The sequence below is a fragment of the Tauraco erythrolophus genome, chromosome Z (assembly GCF_009769465.1).
Source record: "Tauraco erythrolophus isolate bTauEry1 chromosome Z, bTauEry1.pri, whole genome shotgun sequence".
Classification (NCBI taxonomy): domain Eukaryota; kingdom Metazoa; phylum Chordata; class Aves; order Musophagiformes; family Musophagidae; genus Tauraco; species Tauraco erythrolophus.
Genome location: NC_141496.1, coordinates 1,791,771 through 1,809,705, shown reverse-complemented (window position 1 = coordinate 1,809,705; position 17,935 = coordinate 1,791,771). Strand labels below are relative to the sequence as shown.

The following is a 17,935-nucleotide window of genomic DNA, read 5'->3' as shown; positions in this document are numbered from 1 at the left end:
CCCGTAGGACCATGGTCAACCATGGAATGCTGCAGGGATGGATACGGTCACGTCTGTGGTACTCAGATCATGCTGCGATAAACCCACCGGGAAGTAGGTACGATAAGTAAGTTGATGGATGTGCTTTGAACCTCGGTGTCTGGAATAAGACGAGACAGAACTAAAAGGTGTTTTCCTGCAGCATGTCAGATAATGGTCTAGAGAAAGATAAACTTTTAGAGGTGGGGATTTTTTTGCCCCTCTCCTTGTCTTCTGACCTGTGTTGCAGCACTTCAGAGAACAACCTCCTTTGTCATAGTTAAACCTATCCAGGATTGAGCTGCTTCGCATCCCGTGGGTTTGCATGCGACGTCGAAACATCCTGTTGGTCTCATCTTTATTCATGATGTAAGATATTCCCAGCCTATGCTTGTGGAGTCAAAGGTTTGATATTCATGCTCTTAGAAGCTTGTCCAAACAAAGTTTCCTGACCTGTAGTGTCCCTTTAATCACTAGTGGCACATCTCACCCCTGAGGAACTGCACTTGACTTTAGCAGAATAAGTGGCTTTCAAAGCTTTTCACCTGCAGGCAAGAGCCTTGAAAACCGATACCCGCTGAAACGAACCCTAAAAGCATGAAATAGCTGAAAGTAAGTAAAACGGACGGTAGCCGGAACTTCTCAGGTGCTGCATTTGCATCTCCTACTCCAGTGTTCCCCGTCCTTTTTATTTGTTTGTTGCAGGCTTGCACAATCCTCTCTGCATCTTCTCCTGAGTAACCCCAGAGCTTGGGCTGTCTGGGCTCTTTTTGTACGTTCAGGTCTTTATGATAGAGCCACGTATACTTTGCACACTTACACACTGCGTGTGTAAGGTGCCCTGTGCTTGTGCTTGATGAGTTAAAATAAATTTCTCCTTATGCTTGAAGCTCCTGAAATCTCTGATGACTCTTTGTTCTTGCCAGAGTTCACTCCGTGGTCTGTTGCAGTCCTTGAGAAAGTCTGGTCTTTGGCACAAGTGAGATGAGCGTCTGCTGAAGACGAGAGGTGTTTGACAAATGAAAGTTTGGAATTGATCTTTTCTTTAAATAGATACGATGAGCCTGTGCCACTGAGTACCTTAAACTGGAGACCTGAGGCCTTGAACTTGGTTTGATCTTCTAGGGATAGTCAGTGGAGGAGAGAGCAGAGAAGCCGCCTTTTATTGTGAGTTATTACTAATATAACTTATGTACTTTCTGGCTCGTCAGAGCACTGTACAAGGATAATCTGTGACCTGGATTAGGGGAGGGAAAAGGACCGTATGTAAACATTGACCCCGCCTGCAGTGCTGCCTTCAGCTCTAGGGTCCCCAACACAAGAAGGACATGGAGCTGCTGGAGCGAGTCCAGAGGAGGCCACAAAGATGATCCAAGGACTGGAGCACCGCTCCTATGAAGCCAGGCTAAGAAAGTTGGGGCTGTTCAGCCTGGAGAAGAGAAGGCTCCAGAGAGACCTTCTAGCAGCCTTCCAGTACCTAAAGGGGCTACAAGAAAGCTGGAGAGGGACTTTTTACAAGGGTAAATAGTGACAAAACAAGGGGTGATGGCTTTACACTGAAAGACAGGAGATTTCGATTAGATCCAAGGAGGAACTTCTTGATGGTGGTGAGGTGCTGGACCAGATTTCCCAGAGAGGCTGTGGCTGCCCCATTCCTGGAATTGTTCAAGGCCAGGTTGGATGAGGCTTTGAGCAACCTGGTGTAGTGGCAGATGTCCCTGCCCATGGCAGGGGGGTTGGAACTAGGTAATCTTGAAGGTCCCTTCCAACCCAAACCATTCTATGATTTTCTCTGCTGTCTAGGATGAATTTGTTATTAAAGATAGCAGAGTCCTACGCCTCATTTCTCTGAACAGATTGACCTTTGATGTACCTGAACTGGTCTATCACATCAGAAACATCTACTGCTATCATCGGAGAACAAACTGCAGTTCACGTCGCATTGGGCATTTCAGATTTCTGAAAGGTGAGGCTCAAAGCAGACAGAGGGAGGATTCATGGGATCTGCATGATGAGAGAGGTTTGTGGTGGTCTGGTAGACCACACTAATCCTTACTGGATCTTTTGGGGGTAACGAGTGCTGTTGTGCCATGCGAGCTTCACTTAAGTAACATCTTGCCTGTGCGTTTGGTGCTGATTCAACAGGATTTCAGCTCTGGCTGCTGTTGTCCCGTGGTACTGGTCAGCTCCGTGCTGTCGATGGTAGCCTAGGAGCAATCCCTACTCATTGGAGGAAGAGACACAACTACATGACTTGGTCTTTCTTACTCTGGAGCTGGAGGTGCCTCTGTCCTGCTTGAAGCCTCTATTTGTTTATTGGAAGATGTGACTAGAGTTACACTTAATTATTCTGAAGGTCTTTTCAAGGTGGTTCTGAAGAACTTGAAATGAGGCGAGTCACAAAAATATCATGTTGTATTTGTAGACTGTTACATCAAGAGGTTGCTGTTCTGCTCAGGGCGTCTTTATACTACTTCTAGGGTGCTTTATGAAAGCAAAGTCACTGCTCCAAGTGCAAGGCTTGAAATATGACGGACTAAACGCCACCAGCACCAGCAAACTCCCTGGCACGTGAACGAGAGAGCCTGCATTTTTTGATTGTTTAAATTCGAGATTTTGAAATATGGCCTTTTTTTGATTCTTCAGCACTAAAAAAAAAAGAGGTAAAAAAAAGACTTATTTTCTTGCTTGTTTCCTGTTTGAGGAACAGCTTTGATGATTTCATTGGCGACTGGCAGGGAGCCTGTTCTGCTCGCTGGCTACAAGCCACGAGTGCTGGCGAGAGCAGCCGCCAGGAAGATGAAGAGACTTTTACACCCTCTGATTTGTGTATTAACAGGGGCAAAGCAATAGGTGGGCTCGTCGGTGGGTGATAAAAATGTAGGGTAGTATTTCTTTTCCTGACGCAGGTGTCTTGTGCTCTGTGAAAGAGGGGGTGTTACGCTCCCAGAGATCCAGGATATTGTGTAGGCTTTGTTAATAAATAGTAGCAGTTATGTTGCTTTAAATATCTGCTGTGCTTTCAGACCAGATTTAAGGAAGAAATTCTTTACGGTGAGAGCACTGAAGCACTGGAACAGATTACCCAGAGAGTTTGGTAGATGTGTCCATCCTTGGAAACATCCAAAGTCAGGTTGGACGGGGCTCTGAGCAACCTGATTTGGTTGAAGATGTTCTTGCTCATTGCAGGGAGGTTGAACTAGATGACCTTCAAAGGTCCCTTCCAACACAAACTATCCTGTAATTCATGATATTTTTTCTTTTCCCCTCCTTCTCTTTGAGAAATCCGCAAATAGTGTTAAGACACAGCCACGGCTTTCAGTTTATGACACGGAAATTATGTGAGAGTGTCTCTAGATCCAACCCACTGAGTGAGCACCCGGAGAGGACTATAAGTGGGGAGCTCTGGAGCTTCGTGTTTTTCCTGTGGCTGTAGGCAGGTCGTAGTTTCAAAACGTGATCTTGAAGAATGACAAATTTAGCTCCCGTGAACCCTGAAACACAGACAAATCCATAGAATGAAGAGAAAAGCAATCTTGAGGGTTGTACTTGAATGATTCAGTTAAAATTGAAATTTTTCTTGTTCTGAACGCGTGGGACGGGACGTTCAGGTGCAGCAGCTTTGTGCTAATGCTTTGAATCAGAAAGAAAGACCTGCGAAGACTAAGCAGAACTGACCACGAAGGCATTGAAGCCTTGATGAAAATCCCCCTAGAGCATAAATATATGGATGGAAAAAATAGATTGTTTCCATGCGTTATGCTGAGCAAAGCGCATAAAAGGTGACAAGTAAATTAGATTTTAAAATTCCTGCCGTTTTGGTAATCTGAGCTGACATCAGTAACGCGGGTTAGGGAAAAGTCTTTTTTTCCGAATAATAAGTTCATTTATTTCCTGTGATAGGTAAGAGGCATCAAAGGGCAGATCTTGGCTTCATCTTCCTTCAGCTGGTCTTTCGTGGTGGAATTAGATTGCTGCCAAGAATTGGTGCTGTAATATTTGTAATGGACTGTACATGCTGGGCGAGAAAATTGCTTTTCTGGAGGAGACCTTGATGTGCCCCCATACTCAAAAAGGGGAAATTTTCTTCCTACATGGGATGTTCTGAATTGTCTGTTCATGAGTTATGGTTTCTGTTTCATCTACGGTGAGTTCAACAGCATGTGAGTGAACATGTCCATATGAGGGTAGGACTGATGGAGGAATAGGTGGCTTCTGACCTTTCTCTCCGCGTGGTTTAAGAGAAAAACGTGGTGGCTCACCTGGTGTTACAGGAGGAACCTGATCTAATAGTAAACAGTCAGTATTAAAACCTCCAAAGGTAAGGATGCCTGAGGAACTGGGGCACTTCCATGGCTAACTAGCATCAGAGTTGCAACACAATTTAAGTATTTGAGCCTGAGCTCTCCTCTAAATTCTCTTATGTATCTATTTATATAAATAGTATTACTTTTACAGTCAGCTATAAAATCTGTGCCTTGTTTCTTTGACTTTGTTAGAAGTTGACCCAGTACACAGATTCCCTACAGAGCTACGCTACTATTTGGGGTCAACTAAATTATCCTCCTAAAAGGGCTGCAGAGAGAGAAATAGAGAGAAGTTCACCGTGAGCCGGCAATGTGCGCTGGCAGCCCAGAAAGCCAACCATGTCCTGGGCTGCATCCAAAACAGCGTGGGCAGCAGGTGGAGGGAGGGGATTCTGCCCCTCTGCTCTGCTCTCGTGAGACCCCACCTGGAATACTGCGTTGAGCTCTTGGGTCCCCAACACCAGAAGGACATGGAGCTGTTGGAGCAAGTCCAAAAGAGGGCCACGAAGAGGATGAGAGGGCTGGAGCACCTCTGCTATGGAGACAGGCTGAGACAGTTGAGGTTGTTGAGCCTGGAGAAGAGAAGGCTCTGGGGGCATCTTCCAGCAGCCTTCCAGTACCTGAAGGCAGCCTACAAGAAAGCTGGAGAGGGACTTTTTGCAAAGGTGTGTAGTGATAGAACAAGGCTTTGAACTGAAAGAGGGGAGATTTAGGTTAGATCTGAGGAAGAAATTTTTTACGTTGAGGGTGGTGAAACACTGGCACAGGTTTCCCAGAGAAGCTTTGGCTGCCTCATCCCTGGAAGTGTTCAAGGCCAGGCTGGATGAGGCTTTGGGCAACCTGGTGTAGTGGCAGGTGTCCCTGCCTATGGCAGGGGGTTGAAACTAGATGATCTTTGAGGTCCCTTCCAACCCAAACCATGCCATGATTCTATGACTGCCCCTTTCAGTCCTCACAGTGCATCTCTGAGGGCTGTCTAAAGACTAGCGGACCTCACAGCAAGAACCTCAAGACACCTTTTCCGGTATGATAGTTGAATGCTAAACACAAGTTGCAGAGACGTAATTGTCTCGCCCTTAAATGCGTAGGCTACAAAGCTACATCATAGTTCAGTTCTCCTGAAAGGAAGCCAAATGCTTCGTTTGTCTCAGAATTTGGGAGGAATCTGGCTGGAAACCTTGAAGCTGCTTTCGCTCCCCTGCTACGAAGCAGGATGAGTCAGTCCTCCATCCAAAAACAATGAGCCACATGCTAAGAGAACAGAAGAAAAGCATTGTTAAGTACTTTTTTTTTTCTTGACACTTGTTCAGTGAATATTGAACATAATAGTGTCACTTTAAACTCTTTTATTGTTTTATTTTTAGGGTATCTGGTTATAGTGGTCCCTAAGTTTTTCTTTGCAGGAAGTACATTTTCTATCCCTCTTTAGCAGAGCCCCCGGGCTTGAACTGTGCTTTAAGCTCATTCCCTTGCAAGGATTTTTCCCCTTTCTGCTGAAAACTTGAGAACTCAGCAGGAACCTGACTTTCCTTTCCCCTCCTTGGCTGTCCTTGAGCCGTATTTCTGTTTGTTGTGGTTTGTGGGTAGCCCAGAAGAAACTCTCACTTGGTTTTATAGAAAGGAAGGAAGCACTGATATATTTCCAGAAGAACTTGGAAAAGTCTGGTTCAAACCTCTGCTTACGTTGGTTTTCTCCTGTGACCTTGAGTTGAGCAATTCAGTCACCATAACATGTTCAAAAATGCCTAAAAAGCCTGAGGAACTCTCCTCCATTTGAAGCTGCTGCGTTTTATAACCTCATGGGGTGCCTCTTTGTGTGGCTTTGCTGCCTTTAAATATTTTAACCTGTATCTTAGACTCAGTTCCTCATCTATGGAATTAAAATATTATTTCTTGTTTACAGAATTTAGGTAAGAATACAAATTAAAGACACTGTTACGCTCAGATTTTACGTGTATCTCTATATAATTGAAATAATTGTGTACATCACTGTGTAACCAGCTGTACTTCAGTTAATCTGGAGCTGTTTGAACCTGCCTGCCACGAGGAATTACTTGAATCTCAGTACACAGTTTTAACACCAAGCCCACCTTGATCCCTATCTCCTGCAGACAGGACCACAGACCAGAGTTGTCCTTGTTGAACCTCTGACTTCTTAAATCAAACTTCCAGGCTTTACACTGTGTCTGTTCTCCCTTTGGTTGCAGCTACTGGATGCTCAGCTGCATGTTGATATCTCCACAGGGCTGCGATGGTGGGTTACAAGTGGGTTGGTGCAGAAATAACACCTGAGACGCAGGGAAAACAAAAGATGGCAAAATAGAGTTGTGCAAATTTATTTCTAAGGATGTGGTGTTGCTTTCTTTCTCTGAAATTCTCAGTTACTTTTCAATATCTTATTTGTTTGATGGGAGAGTTGAGGGTACAATTGATATTGGGGGTGGTGGTTGATGAGAAGGTTAACATGAGCCGGCACTGTGCGCTGGCAGCCCAGAAAGCCAACCGTGTCCTGGGCTGCATCCAAAGCAGCGTGGGCAGCAGGGTGAGGGAGGGGATTCTGCCCCTCTGCTCTGCTCTCGTGAGAACCCCCCTGCAGTGCTGCCTTCAGCTCTGGGGTCCACAACAGAAGAAAGACATGGAGCTCTTGGAGTGGATCCAGAGGAGGCCACGAAGATGATCCGAGGGCTGGAACACCTCTACTATGGAGACAGGCTGAGAGAGTTGGGGTTGTTGAGCCTGGAGAAGGCTCCAGAGAGACCTTCTGGCAGCCTTCCAGTACTTCAAGAGGGCCTACAAGAAAGATGGAGAGGGGCTTTGGACAAGGGCATGTAGCGAAAAGACAAGGGGCAATGGCTTTAAACTGAAAGAGGGGAGAATTAGATGAGACCTAAGGAAGAACTACTTGACTCTGTGGGTGGTGAAGCACTGGACCAGGTTGCCCAGAGAAGCTGTGGCTGCCTCATCCCTGGAAGTGTTCAAGGCCAGGTTGGATGAGGCTTTGAGCAACCTGGTGTAGCGGCAGGTGTCCCTGCCCATGGCAGGGGGGTTGGAACTAGATGTTCTTTGAGGTCCCTTCCAACACAACCCATTCTATGATCCGTGATATTGACTATATTTTCGTTACCCATAATTTCTTTTCTTTTAAACAGACATGTTAACTTGTAGTTACGTTTGCTTTTGTGCATGTTAACAGTCAGAAGAAATCAAGACAATCCTACGTTTGCATCATAGATGACAGTCCTCAGAATCCTGCATATTCCCTGTTTTACGGTGTGTTTGTGTGTGACGGGATCTACCATCTGGGACCACGTCTGCGCGTTGCAGTCAGAATTGCAGTTCTTTGTTTTCAAGGGTGAAGTTTCCCAGGATTTAAATGCGCTTTCTTTATTTGTGGTGGTCATGAGCTCTTCATTGCTGAATCCAATCTGGTTATTAATGCAATTAGTGTGCAGTCACCTGATTTAGGTGACTTCCATGGGTTCCCTGGCCAGGTGAAGGCATCAGGGCTTCCTCTCTACCTGTGTAGAGAAAGGCCGTGCTCTCTGCACTAAAGGATAGGAGATGGGCCATCTAATTCAGGCATAAAGGACAAATACTCACATGTTAGCGATGTTTCTAAATATATTAATTTCTTTTGTTAAGCTTGGGCATGTGAATTTTGAAAAAAATTGAGTGCTAATAAGAAGAAATGCTCCGTGGTCTCCTGTATACTGTGCCGAAGCAAAGAGAGCAGCTGGAAACTGGGACTGTAGAGTAAAATTAGCATCTCCTTGCTAATATTTTGTGTTTCCTTTGGCATGCTTTGAGTATAATCCCAGCTGGTGGTTGATAAGTATTATTTGAATTGCTCAACTCTGAGCAGAATGAAATATTTCGAATATCAGACATAAGTTTTAGGAGCGGTTGAACTTTTTCCCTGTTGGAAATAGGTGATAGTAAATAGTAAATAAGCCTGTGATGACTGGATGTGTCATCTTCTGGCCTCATCTGCTCTTGAAACACTGGGCAGGTTTCCAGCTTTATCTCCTCTGAGATGTACGGCTTCCAGTCCCCTAAGATGGAGTTGACAATAGGAAAGGGAACAGTTGATTTAGCTCCTGTTTTCTAGGAACGAACTCCAACACCTCGTCTCGGTTTGGATTATTTGGTGAAGTCTGAAGGTCTTGTTCTGACACTTCTACTGCTCATCACTCTTTTTCAGAATTGTAGCTGGGAGTCAGCAAATGGAAAAGAATATAGAGTAACTAAAGTATAGAAGCTTTTTGGAAAATAGCCTGTGGAAGAGAGGGTTAGAAGCAGTTTCTAAAAAAATTTACATTTCCAGATTTACTCACCCACGCTCACTCTCTTTCCTATTTTCTGAAGCAAGCCGCTGGAGGGAAAGGATGCCATCCAGAGGGACCTTGACAGGCTGGAGAGGTGGGCCTGTGAGAACCTGATGAAGTTCAACAAGGCCAAGTGCAAGGTCCTGCACGTGGGTCGGGTAAATCCCAAGCACAAGTACAGGCTGGGAGGAGAATGGATTGAGAGCAGCCCTGAGGAGAAGGACTTGGGAGTGCTGGTGGATGAGAAGCTCAACATGAGCTGGCACCGTGCACTGGCAGCCCAGAAAGCCAACCGTATCCTGGGCTGCATGCAAAGCAGCGTGGGCAGCAGGTTGAGGGAGGGGATTCTGCCCCTCTGCTCTGCTCTGCTGAGAACCCACCTGGAATACTGCGTTGAGCTCTGGGGTCTCCAACTAAGGAAGGACATGGAGCTGTTGGAGCAAGTCCAAAGGAGGGCCACGAAGATGATGAGAGGGCTGCAGCACCTCTCCTATGGAGACAGGCTGAGAGAGTTGGGGTTGTTGAGCCTGGAGAAGGCTCTGGGGTGATCTTATCACAGCCTTCCAATGCCTAAAGGGGGCCTACAGGAAAGCTGGAGAGGGACTTTTGACAAGGGCGTGTAGAGACAGGACAAGGGGCAATGGCTTTAAACTGAAAGAGGGGAGATTTAGATTAGATATAAGGAATTCTTGACTCTGAGGGTGGTGAGGCACTGGACCAGGTTGCCCAGAGAAGCTGTGGCTGCCCCGTCCCGGGAAGTGTTCAAGGCCAGGTTGGATGAGGCTTTGGGCAAGCTGGTGTAGTGGAGGGTGTCCCTGACCATGGCAGGGGGGTTGGAACAGGATGATCTTTGAGGTCCCTTCCAACACAAACCTTTCTATGATTCTAAGGAAATCACTTTTTTTTTCTCATTACCGTGGTTTCTTTCCCTTCAGCTATTATGTGAATTGAAAGTGAAGGGGGTGGGGGGGGAAGGGCTTGTCTTGATGTGAAGCAACCTTGCAGACTTTAATTTGAAACAAACAAAGCATTTAAAGCAGTTCTTCTCCAGGGGATTGTACCAAGTGCTACTAAATTGAGGAATATTTAATAGCTAAACATGTTCCAGACCCTGAGGTCTGTCCCCCAAATGATAAGCCTTTTTATTAAGTGAACTTTAATTGCTTAGTAATTGGGTCTTCTGTAAGAAAGATGGGGATCCTGATAGACTGGCAACCAGGCTGCATGGTAAATTGGAGTTGGGTCCTACTTCTGATTAAGTTTCCAAAGTAAGTGTGAGTGTAACGTGGGGAGGATGCGTGTTACAACCCTTTAGCTGCAGAGCGAAGCATCACCGAGGATCTGCGATGTTGAATTCCGGAGTCTGCCTCAGAAAGGCATTTTCTCAGAATGTATTTGCTGGTCCATTCCCTGGAGCCAGCTCCCGACAACCCAAACATCTGTGTCGCTTCAAAAAGCGGCTCAGAAATAAATCGGCGTAAGTCAGGAGGGCTCTAAAAACCCAGTGGTGGTTTTAAGGTCTCATATATTGTGGTCCTGCAGAGAGGTGAAAGAGTTTTGAACATAACCATGGAAAAAAGTGGTTATTGTCTCTTCACCAAAAGGTTTTTTGCGACATCCTGATCTGTTATGCATAGATTTTATTCTGGTTTTTTTAAGCTTTAAAAGAAAAAGGGTTGGGATACGTGCAGAGAAAGGGCTAAGTGTGAGCTGGCTGTGCGCAGGGGCACGGCGGGTATGTGCTGCCATGGCAAAGAAAAAAAAGTCCCTCTACAGCAGTTGTTTTTCCAGTAAATTGTGAAATTTAGCTGTCTTTCCTCTTAGAAAAGTCCGCAGTTTTCAACAGCTTTCTCTCACTGTTCGCATTGTGTTTATCTTCCGATTTTTTCTAATTTTTTTTTTTTTAATAAAAAGTGTTGAATGCTTCTGTTTTTCTAGCTCATACCAGCTTTGGTGAGGGTGAAAAGCTGTTCCTCATGCGTCTGTGCCACTATGACACCTGCCACTACACCAGGTTGCTCAAAGACCCATCCAACCTGGCCTTGAACACTTCCAGGCATGGGGCAGCCACAGCTTCTCTGGGCAACCTGTTCCAGTGCCTCACCACCCTCAGAGTGAAAAATTTCTTCCTTGGATGTAATTGTAATCTCCCCTCTTTCAGTTTAAATCCATTGTCCCTTGTCCTATCACTACATGCTCTTGCCCAAAAGTCCCTCACCAGCTTTCCTATAGGCCCCCTTTAAGTACTGGAAGGCTGCTATAAGAACACCCTGGAGCCTTCTCCAGGCTGAACAGCCCCAACTCTCTCAGCCTGTCTCCATAGGAGAGGTGCTTCAGCCCTCAGATCATCTTTGTGGCCTCCTCTGGACCTGCTCCAACAGCTCCATGTCCTTCAGGTGTTGGGGACCCCAGAGCTGAAGGCAGCACTGCATGGGGGCGGGTCTCAGGAGAGCAGAGCAGAGGGGCAGAATCCCCTCCCTCTACCTGCTGCCCACACTTCTTTGGATGTAGCCCAGGACACGGTTGGCTCTCTGGGCTGCCAGCGCACATTGCCAGCTCATGGTGACCTTCTCCTCAACCAGCACTCCCAAGTCCTTCTCCTCAGGGCTGCTCTCAATCCATTCTCCTCCCAGCCTGTACTTGTGCTTGGGATTGCCCCGACCCACATGCAGGACCTTGCACTTGGCCTTGTTGAACTTCATGAGGTTCTCGCAGGCCCACCTCTCCAGCCTGTCAAGATCCCTCTGGATGGCATCCCTTCTCTCCAGGAAGGAAGCCTTTACTTTAGCCAGTGTCAGTATTGATAAAGAATTTTCCTACTTTCAACTCATGGGAGAGCTTCACCTGGGTTGTGAGATCTCCTCCTTGCAGATTCTGTGGGAGATGGGAGCGATATGTTTGAAGGAGAAGTGAGACAAGAGGTGGGTGGCTGAAATCCTACCAGAAAAATAGGTGTTGGAATCAGTTAATCAACTTGGGGTTCCTACTCAAATGTCTTTTTCAGTACATGATCATTCCCCAGTGCATTGCTCTTGTATTTATGGTATGGCTTCAAATAGTCCCTGCAGAATACATCCTCGCCATCTCCAGCACATCCCTGATCCAAGTAGTTGCTTCAGCCTATCTCCTTGATATTTCTGGGCTGGAAAGAAGCCTGTGGTGGTCTTTTTTTTTTTTTTTCTTTTTCTTCTTTGAAAGTTGCTCTTTGTAAAGCAACAATGCTTCTAGGTAATAAAGTCCATGATCTTGACATCACCCATCTTGTGCACGGTGTCCTGTTCTTGCCAAGTTTTCCTTCTGAAGGATGTGATGCTCATGTTTTTGTACTGAGTGAAGCTGGGGCATCTGGAGGGTGTGCCCTTAAAGCTCCTAGCTCTGCTCTCCTGCCCCCGTGAGTCAAAAATATTTCATGGAAAACCAGACACAGGCTGTTCCTCATTTGAAGTATTTTTGATTATATGACTCAACTTATTTAGCAGAGACTTCTAAGAATATTTTTCCTTTTATTTGGAGGGAAGGAGAAATCGAGCAAGATGTATTTAATCCAAACTCATCCAGGTTGGATGAGGCTTTGAGCAACCTGATCCAGTGGCAGGTGTCCCTGCCCATGACAGGGGGCTTGTAACTAGATGGTCTTGAAGGTCACTTCCAACCCAAACCATTCTATGGTTCTATGATTATGGACTGGGACATTTTCCTGACCTTATGTAGGTTTGGCTTCACTTTTCTTTGAACCCCACCCTCTTCTCAGCGGTTTGATTTGCATGAGAGTGTATCCCTACTTTGCTCAAGTTCTTCTTGAGTGGCTTTGGAAGTAACAGGTGCAATTTGTTGCTCTTTATGTTGCTAACACATCTTTTCTTTGCTGTTAATGAGTGTAATTTACAAAGGAAAGTGTTAGTCACCCTGCCATTATAGAGATCTCCAAGTAGCTTTCAGGATATCGCAGGAAATTTTTATTTATTTAGTTAGTCTGGGTTGTTAACAAAAGGCAAATCAGCATGGAAACAGCATGCAAATTCTATTTTCAGCAACCATATAATTGCTTTTTCTTTTTTTTTTTTTTTTTTGCTTGCGTTTGCAGGACCACTGAGGTTTCTTTCCCAGACAGAATCCATCACAGCTTTCGCGGGAGACACGATTCTGCTGAAGTGTGAAGTTGTTGGGGAGCCCATGCCCGTGGTGCACTGGCAGCGAAACCAGGAGGACTTGTTCCCAAGCCCGGCCGACACGCGGGTGGCTGTCCTGCCCTCCGGAGCTTTACAGATCAGCAGGATTCAGCATGGGGACAGCGGGATCTACCGATGCCTGGCAAAAAACCCAGCCAGTTCAAGAACTGGAAATGACGCGGAAGTCAGAGTTTTGGCAGGTAAGAACCGGACCCTTCTACATGGCCTTTCTCTCTTGTCTTGTCCTTTGGTTCTCTGAAAGAGCAGTCACTCCTCCTGGCGCTGATTTGGAGAGTCATAGAATGGTTTGGGTTGGAAGAGACCTTCAAGACCATTTAGTTCCAACCCCCCTGCTATGGGCAGGGAACCTGCCACTGGCTCAGGTTGCTCAAAGCCTCATCCAACCTGGCCTGGAACACTTCCAGGGATGGGGCAGCCACAGCTTCTCTGGGCAACTGTGCCAGTGCCTCATCACCCTCAGAGTGAAGTTCTTCCTTAGATCTAATCTAAATCTGCCCTCTTTCAGTTAAAATCTATCCCACTCCCTTTCCAGCTTCTTCTAGAAGCTTCCAAGTTTTTCTTCACATAGAAGAGCCTGGAGACCTTTAGAAGTGGTTGGATGAAAATGTGTGGAGTTGACACCTTAGAAAAGTATTCATGCTGCTAAACTTAAGGGACTTCATTTAAATATGTATGCAGCCGATGTCTTTTACATAGCCAACGGAGAGAGACAAGTAATTCCCATCTCAGTACTGTAATTATTGTCCCAGAGCACCCTCTGGAAGAGCTCCTCTCCTTCCGTTGACTAGAAAGCCAATCTCTTGAGCCCAGCTGCTGAATTTACCTACTTAAAGTTAGGTCGCTTGAATACTTCAGTGCCTGATGTGACCTGCCAAGTTGCCCAGAGCGCAGTTTGGGACCTGACACAGTTCAGCTGTGACAGGTAACGTTCCTAAGCTCATGGCCAAGTGAACATCTTGTGCTCTCTCTCTTAATAAACTCATCAGCTAAATAGATGGCTACTGCTGCAGATTCGTATCAAGATCTGAGCACCAAAAGAGTGGTTCAAAAAAGGTATTCCTGTGAAATCTTCCCTTCTTGTTCTTCATGCTAACATGTAACCACTCATTAAATGGGACAGGGATGATGTATTTTTAGGATTATTTTTTTTTATACATGCATTTTCTACACAAGTGTGGTTGGTTTACATGATTTCTCACTAAGTGAGAGGTAACTGAGCAGGATTCTCAGACTTCTGAGAAGGTTCAAATGCTATGGAAATGATGATCAGTCCTAGAGAAGTGTTGATGTACTAAAAACATGTGAAACTTGAGTTCATCCTCACTTCTAGGAGTAGTTTATGGTAACTCTGGGATTTATTGCAGTGGAATTTGAGGGACTATAGTTTCTTCTGTGTTTGTGATTTGACACTAAATAAACCAAATAGAACTCCCCCTCTCTAAACCCAGGACTACAAACCAAAGCCCACGTCCTCACTTTCTTCTACAGTAGTAGGTATTGATCCTTTTTGGAGCTACAAAGAAAAATAACAGCCAGAACAGCTGGCAACTGCAGGAGGACCACGTCACCTGGAGTTCCCTGCGTGTTTTTTCCTGTCTTTTTGGGGACCAGAGTTTCTGCCTGATCTCTGTAGTGTGGGCATGTTCCCCATTAGTTGTTTTATCTAATGTGTTGGTTTTGAGGCTTCCAGGCTCAACATGAGACTTGGAGCCCTGTGCTGTTCCTTAGGAATCAGGCAGCACTGAGGCATTCCTGGCTCTGTGTTCCTCAGGGGTCAGTACTGGGACCAGTGCTATTTAACATCTTTGTCAGCGACATGGACAGTGGGATCGAGTGCACCCTCAGCACGTTTGCAGATGACACCAACTGTATGGTGTGGTCAACACGCTGGAGGGAAGAAATGCCATCCAGAGGGACCTGGACAGGCTGAAGAGGTGGGCCTCTCAGAACCTCATGAAGTTCAACAAGGCCAAGTGCAAGGTCCTGCACGTGGGTCAGGGCAATCCCAAGCACAAGTACAGGCTGGGAGGAGAATGGATTGAGAGCAGCCCTGAGGAGAAGGACTTGGGGGTGTTGGTTGAGGAGAAGCTCACCGTGAGCCAGCAATGTGCACTGGCAGCCCAGAAAGCCAACTGTGTCCTGGGCTGCATCCGGAGCAGCGTGGGCAGCAGGTGGAGGGAGGGGATTCTGCCCCTCTGCTCTGTTCTCCTTAGACGCCACCTGGAATATTGCATTCAGATCTGGAGTCCTCAACAGAAGAAGGACATGGAGCTGTTGGAGCAGGTCCAGAGGAGGCCACAGAGATGGTCCGAGGCCTAGAGCACCTCTCCTATGAAGACTCTGAAGCCAGGCTGAGAAAGTTGGGGTTGTTCAGCCTTAAAAGAAAAGGCTCTGAGGAGACCTTCTAGCAACCTTCCAGTACTTCAAGAGGGCCTACAAGAAAGCTGGAGAGGGACTTTTTGCAAGTGTGTGTATTGATAGGACAAGGGGCAATGGCTTTAAACTGAAAGAGGGGAGATTTAGATGAGATCTACGGAAGAGCTTCCGTCTGAGGGTGGTGAGACAATGGAACAGGTTTCCCAGAGAAGTTGTGGCTGCCCCATCCCTGGAAGTGTTTCAGGCCAGGTTGGATGAGGCTTTGAGCAACCTGGTCTAGTGGCAGGTGTCCTTGCCCATGGCAGGCGGGGTTGGAACTATATGATCTTTGAGGTCCCTTCCAACCCAAACCATTCTATGATTCTATTAATGGCCATTTGAGATCCATGGTGGAAAGAAAATTTTTCTTTTATTTTAACATCTTGATTAAAAATCAGACAGTCATAAAACTTTATATTTTAGACAGACCTATAACAGTTCTGTTGGGCTTCTCAGAGTGTTGTTAACTCACCATGCATCTGCATTTCTGATCATTTGCAGATCATTTGATGTTTCTTCCTTTTCCCAGTTCAGTCATTAACGTCCTGCGTAAATGACCTCTCTCAGACTGTGTGTAGGAGAGGGGGGAATTGATTTATCTCTTCCTAGCATGTTAAAATTTTATACCAGGAAAACACTGGAACAAATAATGAAGAAAATACATAACAAGGAACTAGTGGAGTCCGTCAGACTTTGGCTCAGGGCAAGCAGCACAAGGTCTCATTTTGGGATAATGTGAGCAGACAGCAGTTCTTACAAGAAATGAGTGGTGCTCTTGAAACAAAAATTCAGATGTTATTGAGCCCCTTGGGAATCTTGTTCTCATGTACACGCTTTGATGGTTCAGAGCTATCTGATTCTTCGCTGCTCATTCTGCCTTTCCTGTTCTCGCTTGTTGGTAGAAATCTGTCTTCAGTTGCAGCTTTCTTCTTCCATAATTAGCAAAGGTAGAAGATTCTTGTTGACCTTTTTCCCTTGGTTAGGGATGAGAAAAAAGCAAAAGTCTTAAATCCTATTCAAAGCAATAAACAACAAAACAAAACAAAAAAGTAGGTAATATATCATAATTCTGTATTTTAAAAGTGCTGCTTCTTCCACAGACACTGGTTGGGATTTGTTTGTACACACAGCGTATCTGTGTGGCAAAACTGAGCAGGATCCTGGCAAGTAATTTCTGATCTTCTCTATAGCTTCCAAAGAGAATGCAACAAAAAAGAATGAGGGATAAACGTCTCTTGTGATTTTTAATTTCTTTAGTCGAAGTGCATGTGGCTTAAATATTTGATTCGATGTTATAGTGGGTCTGGAGATATCAGTATCTTGTCTTGATGGAAAAATTCATCATCCAGTATGAATACAGGTTAGAAAAACAAAATATTTGCATGAAGGAATTACTGATTTTCTGGACAAAAGAGGAAGATCCACCCTACCAGACCCAAGCCTGTGGTTAACTCACCATGTAAATGAAGGAATAGTTGAGCCTTCAATCTCCATGACCAAAGAAAAGTGGTTTGTGGGTGCATTGGTGTGTCTTGCAGGGATGGGTGAAGCACTAGGCAGGAGATTTTTACTTTGATAACTAAAAGACACTTCACAAGTGACCATTTGCAAATGTGTTTCCTATGTGGGGTTTAATTCTGCCTGGGGAGGCTCTGGAAGGGGCGAATTCTGCCCCCAACACGTCAGTAAAACCTGCATTTTACAAACAACTCCAGCCTCGCTAAATCCTCCGTCAGAAACCATGTGCCTGAAGAAGTGAACAGGTCATATGGGAACAGGTTTGGAAAAACTCCTATAAAAAAGTCCAACAACCCTGAGCAAAACTCTTGAGGAGTTTTTAATGTGTCAGGTTTTATCTGTTGCTCTTTATTTTAAGAGCAGCAGTTGCAGCTTTTTGCAGAAAGCTCCTGTGAAATGCACATTTTTTTCACCTTTCTAATTGAAGTGTTGCTCTTTTCTCTGGGGTCCAGAAATTTAATCCCAGGTGAAAAGTTTCAGCACATCCTGAAAATGAGGAAATACATATTCAGACAACTATAAGCACTCGCCTAATTAATTTAGAGGAAATAATGCTACTGTAACAAAAAAAAAGAAAAAAAGGCAAAAGATCTTAAACAAACTAGTACTGAGGAATTAATTCGTAGCCAAATTCCTGTCTTCTGTAAATTAATGAGAAAGTTTGTCTGGGAGATCTGGACACTTCAACAATACAGATGACACTTTACGAGCAAAAGCTGAGCAGTTGTGTGCCTGAAAGCGATTAATTCTCTGTTTATAAATAATAATCCTGCATTTATCATTAGCCATTAAGTAATCTGCTGCTGTAGTGTTGTCTGTTACGGAGGTTCCTTCTCTGTCCCCAAACTTGTCTGCTGAGCTGCGGTGCAAGACAACAGTAACAATATCGTGTAATTCCTTCATATTTAATGCAAATAGTTTGGTTGCTGTGGTGTGATCCAGCTCTTTCCTCGAGGTTCTCCACTTCTGAGGAGAGAAGGATAACAGCAGCGAAAAGTATCGCATAGAAACAGGTCCCACGAGAAGGAATTGGGAAGGGAGAGGTGGATGGTCATGTTTAAGTAACTACATACAAAAGAAGTTCCTTCATGAGCTTAAGTGACTCCATGTTTTAGAATCAACAGAATGGTTTGGGTTAGAAGGGACCTTCAAGATCACCTAG

General features: G+C 45.3%; 1 protein-coding gene across 2 annotated transcripts in view; it reads left to right on the top strand.

Annotated features, from left to right (window-relative positions):
* DCC (DCC netrin 1 receptor) overlaps nucleotides 1–17,935 on the top strand; it is a 561,273-nt gene that overhangs the window by 293,119 nt on the left and 250,219 nt on the right. For both annotated transcript variants that reach the window (XM_086628967.1, XM_086628964.1), the window contains exon 3: nucleotides 12,735–13,019. In XM_086628967.1, the coding sequence (XP_086485093.1) occupies nucleotides 12,735–13,019 (285 nt within the window). The remainder of the gene's footprint in view (nucleotides 1–12,734; nucleotides 13,020–17,935) is intronic.